Source organism: Lolium rigidum, chromosome 6 (assembly GCF_022539505.1).
Source record: "Lolium rigidum isolate FL_2022 chromosome 6, APGP_CSIRO_Lrig_0.1, whole genome shotgun sequence".
Taxonomy (NCBI): Eukaryota; Viridiplantae; Streptophyta; class Magnoliopsida; order Poales; family Poaceae; genus Lolium; species Lolium rigidum.
In genome coordinates this window covers 73,684,485-73,690,748 of record NC_061513.1, presented here as the reverse complement: position 1 = coordinate 73,690,748, position 6,264 = coordinate 73,684,485, and the positions used below count along the sequence as shown (strand labels likewise).

The window sequence follows — 6,264 nt, the reverse complement described above, 5'->3', positions numbered from 1 at the left end:
TTTCAACAAAATGATCATGATCAAATAAAATGCCGGTCCAATGCATAGGGTTGGTGGCGCGGGCACTTTTGAGCGAGCATATTTGAAATCGCCTGGAACAATGGCAGACTTTATCTGGAACAATCGGAGACTTCACGATGATCCTAAAAAAAAGGTCAAGCAGTGCATGCGACATGGTACCAACTCAGCGTTCTTATATGTATGTCGCGCGCTATCGCAGTCTGGTTACATCGTTAGCGAAAGCTCTCACGCTATTGGATCATTACTACTAGCAAGTAGTAGCACGTGTGGGTATCTGTATATATATAGGACATCCAAGCCAGGAGCTTATAGTGTGTGCTAGCTTGTTTATTCGACCAGTTGCTAACTTGCTACCCAGGAATTGGGAGATGGAGCCGGCGGCAGCCATGATCGTGCTGGCTCTCTGCGCGGCGATGGCCAGCGCGGCAGTCGTGGAGCACACCTTCAATGTAAACTTCTGGTACCCAATAGCTGTTTGATATATAGTACAGTATATAGTTTGGCATAATAGTTGCAGCTCAATGGTATTTCATCTTGGTAAATTCAGGTGGGCGCCACGAACATCTCTCAGCTTTGCACGGAGAGTGTGATATACACGGCCAACGAGCAGTTGCCCGGACCGACCATAGAGGCCAGCGAAGGCGATACGGTGGTCGTCCACGTTGTGAACGACTCGCCATACTCGTTATCAGTGCACTGGTAAGTATCGAAGCTTCATCCTCCTGCTTGCAAATTAGCTCGCGTCTAAGTATTCGTTCGTTAATTGCAGGCACGGCATATTTCAGTTGCTGAATGGCTGGGCCGACGGGGCGTACCTGATAACGGACTGCTCCATACAGCCTTCCGGTAATTTCACGTACCAGTTCAACATCACGGGCCAGGAGGGAACCCTGTGGTGGCATGCCCATTCCTCGCTCCTCCGAGCCACCATCTATGGCGCCCTCATCATAAAGCCCAGAAATGGCACCGCTGGCTACCCTTTCACGGCGCCCTATGGAGAAATCCCAATAGTACTTGGTATGATGCACCCTAACGTGACAAACATGTATATAGATATTTTTTCAAAAAAGAGAGTAAGACTACGACCACTGCATCAATTGATGCAGACATGCTATTTTGTTAAAGAGTCAGTATTCCAGAAGAATATAACATCTCAAAATCACATAAGATTGAAATATTTATTAACCAATGAAAATAGAAGTAGCATATAGCAACTATGCATGCCATAGTCTGCTAATATGATGTCAACCAGCCTGGCTAAAAATACTTTCAACTGCCGTCATAAGCTCCCACTTATAAGGTTGAACGATAAAAAACCACAATTGTATGCAATGAGTGAACATGTAGCAACCTGCAAACTACTGAAAGAACTGGCTTTGTTAAAAAATATATTGTTCCTGCAATTACCATGAAATGTTTGCGTACAATTCTTTGACAGGTGAGTGGTGGAACAAAAATGTGAACGATGTGGAGATTGACGGGCACTTGACCGGCCTAGGACCAGCTATTTCGGACGCGCTCACCATCAACGGCATGCCAGGGGACCACACTTCCTGCAAAGGTACAACGCTGCGGATCTAGCTTACAATTTACAAGTGAAATTGAACACAACTCAAATCGTAATCTGCTGAAACCGCGATCGTATATTAGGTGCCGGTGTCTATGAAGTAGAGGTAGCATCCAACAAGACCTACCTCCTCCGCATCGTCAATGCTGCTCTCAATGTCGAGCTCTTCTTCAAGGTGGCCCGCCACAACTTCACTGTGGTGGCCGTCGACGCGAGCTACACCAACCCCTACACCACTGACGTCATCGCCATCGCACCGGGGCAGACGGTGGACGCCCTCATGACCACCTTGGCGCCTCCGAGATGGTACTACATGGCGGCCACCGTGTTCGACAGCAATACCGCCTCGATCCCCTTCAACAACGGCACCGCCACAGGCATTATCAAGTACGAAGGAGCACCGAACGAAACCATTGCATCCATGCCATCCATGCCGGCCCACAATGACGTGGTTACCGCCAACAACTTCTACTGGTCTCTCACCGGCTTGGCTCGGTCGGACGACCCAGCCGTGCCAACAACTGTGAACCATAGCATGGTTGTCGAGTTCGGGTTGGACCAGGAGCCATGCGCACCGGACCAGACGAAATGCAAGGGGTACGCGCTTGTGGCGTTCATGAATGGGTACTCGTTCCAGCTCCCAAAGAAGGTGTCGCTCCTCAATGCGCTCTTCGATGATCTAACGGATGTGTACTCGGAGGACTTCCCGATGTCCCCGCCGTCGGTGCCGACGATCAGGAAGGCGACATCCGTAAAGAAGGTGATGTACAACGAAGTGGTGGAGGTGGTGCTGCAGAGCAAGAAGTACAAAAGCAAAGTTGGCACGGAGAACCACCCGATACACCTCCACGGGTACAACTTCTTCGTGTTGGCCCAGGGGCTCGGGCGCTATGACCCGACGGAGAGGAGCACGTTCAACCTCGTGAACCCGCAGGTGCGCAACACGGTCGCCGTGCCGGGCGGCGGATGGGCCGTGATACGGTTCACGGCAAATAATCCAGGTGAGCGTTCCATCCATTATTTCACGAAATTGATGCAAAGCTTTGGTTAGTAACTGAACCTATTGCGATGATTGTTTTGTGCAGGTATGTGGTTCATGCACTGTCACTTGGATGCTCACGTGCCCTTGGGGCTGGCGATGGTATTCGAGGTGCTTGACGGTCCGGCCCCCAATATACTTCCTCCTCCTCCCGTTGGCTACCCGAAATGCTACTGAGGGCAACCCTATTTGTATACTCCTAGTTGTGCGGTTATTTGTCTATCTAGTTGTATGAACGTGTCTGATTTGATACATTTGTTGAAAGCTTTGTACATTGCTCAAAGTTTTTAATCGATTCTATATAAATCCCCTCTTATTGAATAAAGCTCGTGTTTAACCTCATTGTTGACAATATAGATAAAATCAGTGCTATCATGATGATGATCAACAATCTGAAGCTCACCGAAGCCCATCTTATTGGGCATACACATGTGTCCTGTTTAGAGGCACAGAAAACTGCCGCTAATTCAAGGAAAAGTGTCGGCAATGCCATTTGGAGGTGGGAAAATGCCGTTTAATGGTGTCGAGGAATATCATTGTCGGCACTTTTTGAAAACTACCTCAAAATGTGCATGTTTAGGCACTTCAAAAATTGCCTATATTTTTTTAGAGACACTTTTCTATATGCCTTCGATTTTAGTTTGAGGCACTTTTCAGGCCCACCTCTAGTTTCTTCTAAAAAGCCTTTGATTACAATTTCAGGCAGATTTGAATAGTACCTACATATAGTAACAATAGCAGTACAAAAAAGCACGGTTCAAAAATTAGGCCGATTCAGCGATTACTAGGCCGATTAATCGCTACTAGGAACCTGACCATATCGATTACCATTAATCGCTTGTGTTAATCCTTTAGCCTGATTAATCATACCGAAAATCTGATTACTAGGTATGTTTCTGATTAACTACTACACTTGGTAAAACAAGTTACAAAATTTTCAATGCATATCGCTAGTACAGGCGCTACCCCTCCCAAAAAGTAGGTTTTGCAAAGATCCCGCTTGAATGCAGCCTCTAGCAGCTCAATTTTCACTATCGCCAACTAGTTCCTTGCCCTCGCAGATCAGTTAGTCGCAGTTACCCAGACCTCAGATACAGGAGCTCGGCCACCTTGAGGAGCTCGTGCAGGAGCTCGAGGACGCCTTCGGTAGGTTAGGTGGTTGAGGTGTAAGAGGGGTCGTACCCTAGGTATTTGGTGGGAGAAGATAAATTTTAGAGGTGGAGGAGAAGAAGTGGAAGGAAGGAACGCGGCTTCGGCTAGCTAGTGGATCCTGATTCACTTGTGACCTTGAAGATTAGGTCACGGAGGAGAAGCGTACATGTTTTTCCGAGATTTTAGGCTCTATACTATTATTTTTCTTATATAAATTGTTTTTAAGTGATAATTTGTGTAGATTGTACCGATTAATAGCTGACTGAATCAGTTAATCGTCCGAATTTCGATTAATCGCTACTCCCAAGCTGACCGAGCAGTTAACAATTACCGATTAAATACTTACCATTGACAAAAAGTGCTTGCAAAAAATAGAGGCACTTTTTTAGTTTTTTGTTTAGATATGTAAAACTTCACTAAGTAATGCCGGCAACAAAATATCCAAACTCGGTTCAAAAAGCCTGAAATACTACAACATACAAGAACTCACACTAGTACTTCATAGATCTTAAAATTACAATGAATTCCACAAAATAATTACAATGATAGGAATAGTGGTACGTTCTCTAATAGCATACTTCCTCATGCTGAAATACCTATCGCCGCTTGTGTAGTATGTTCAATTTGCAGAAATCAGCCAGAATCGATGGTACTCATTGAATGCCGAAGTACCGAAAGCATAAACAGTAGCATACAGAAGAAGAAAGCACTACAACAACCAGAATATGCTAGTTGTTGTTGATTTCGATCCCAAGTTCACTAAAGTGCTAGCTGGTTCGGAAATAACAGCCCATGATGCAAGCATTCTTATTAGGTGGCGTACAACTCCGTGATGTTAAGTTTTACCTAGGAGATGCAGATTATGCTTGTCATCTAGGTATCCTACTGCCTTCAGGAAAATAGGGTATCATCTGTATGAGTTCTCTCCAAGGAACATACCACAAAATACAGATGAGTTGTTCAATCTTAGACACTCTAGCCACAAGGTCACCATCGACAGGACTTTTGTTGTATTGAAAAATAGGTTCCAAATCCTTGATTAGAAGCCACTCCACAGTTTCCCCACTCAAGTAAAGCTTGTTCTTCCATGTTGCATCCTTCACAACTAGATCATGGGGTGGGCCTCGATGACTATTTCCCACATGAGCTTGATGTTACTCCTGATGATGTTGAGACGGTGGTCATGGTGTCGAGCAGGGCGACATCCAAGCTTGGGAGAACAAAAGGAATGAGTGGGATGAGGCAATGTTGGTGCACATAAATGAAGTCTACGGCTGAGAAGGAAGCAAAAAGAGTCGGAAAGAATAAGAAAGTTTCCACACCCCTTGGTCGCTGTTGATGAACCATCACTGGTATGTAATGATAAATTGATATTCTTAGGTAGCTCGGGCTCGGTTTACATGCTCGTAGTTGCGATGAAACTGATAAACTACTAGTCTATGTGTGTGATGAACTGATTAGCTACTAGTCGATGTGTAGTTCATTCCTACTCGTTGTGTTGGTGGTAGTGTGCTTTGTGTGATGGTGGTGTGGTATGTTTAGGGTCATCATTAAAGAGAAGAGGTGGCTGCAAACATAGGTTGCACACACCAAAACATACTAGTTTGCATCATCATATAATTTTATGTAGGATAACGTAGCATAGAAAACAAAAAATTTCCTACCGCGAACACGCAATCCAAGCCAAGATGCAATCTAGAAGACGGTAGCAACAAGGGGGTATCGAGTCTCACCCTTGAAGAGATTCCAAAGCCTACAAGATGAGGCTCTTGTTGCTGCGGTAGACGTTCACTTGCCGCTTGCAAAAGCGCGTAGAAGATCTTGATCACGATCGGTTCCGGCGCCACGAACGGGCAGCACCTCCGTACTCGGTCACACGTTCGGTTGTTGATGAAGACGACGTCCACCTCCCCGTTCCAGCGGGCAGCGGAAGTAGTAGCTCCTCTTGAATCCGACAGCACGACGGCATGGTGTCGGTGGCGGTGAAGAAGTCCGGCGGAGCTTCGCTAAGCTACGCGGGAGATATGGAGGAGAGGGGCTTGGCTAGGGTTTGGGAGGGGTGGCCGGCCACTCTATGGGGGCGGCCAGCTTGTGGTCTTTGGGTTGGCCGGCCCCCTCCCTTGGCCCCTCATTATATAGGTGGATCCCAAGTGTTGGTGTCCAAGTCTTCGAATAAGACCCGAAACCAAAACCTTCCATAAGAGGGGAAACCTAGCCCAACTAGGACTCCCACCCAAAGGTGGGATTTCCACCTCCCATGTGGGGGTGGCCGGCCCCCTAAGGGGGAGTCCACTTGGGACTCCTCCCCCACTAGGGTTGGCCGGCCATGGAGGTGGAGTCCCATGTGGACTCCACCTTCCTTGGTGGTTTCTTCCGGACTTTTCTAGAACCTTCTAGAACCTTCCATAGAACCTTCCGCGACATTTTATTCACATAAAATGACATCCTATATATGAATCTTATTCTCCGGACCATTCCGGAACTC

At 46.7% G+C, this 6,264-nt stretch overlaps 1 protein-coding gene across 1 annotated transcript; it reads left to right on the top strand.

The window, feature by feature from the left end:
• The first annotated feature begins 352 nt into the window (after positions 1-352).
• LOC124667137 (laccase-8-like) lies at positions 353-2,969 on the top strand. The gene is made up of 6 exons (XM_047204464.1): positions 353-470; positions 569-720; positions 791-1,038; positions 1,460-1,582; positions 1,672-2,589; positions 2,674-2,969. Exons 1-6 carry the CDS (start codon positions 390-392, stop codon positions 2,802-2,804), a joined length of 1,653 nt encoding a protein of 550 aa, XP_047060420.1. The 5' UTR covers positions 353-389; the 3' UTR covers positions 2,805-2,969.
• The last annotated feature ends 3,295 nt before the right edge of the window (positions 2,970-6,264 follow it).

Coding starts and splice junctions, on each gene's coding strand:
- LOC124667137 (XM_047204464.1), top strand. CDS start 390: ATGGAGCCGGCGGCAGCCATGATCGTGCTGGCTCTCTGCGCGGCGATG. Junction 471..568: donor TCGTGGAGCACACCTTCAAT/GTAAACTTCTGG, acceptor TGGTAAATTCAG/GTGGGCGCCACGAACATCTC. Junction 1,583..1,671: donor GGACCACACTTCCTGCAAAG/GTACAACGCTGC, acceptor ATCGTATATTAG/GTGCCGGTGTCTATGAAGTA.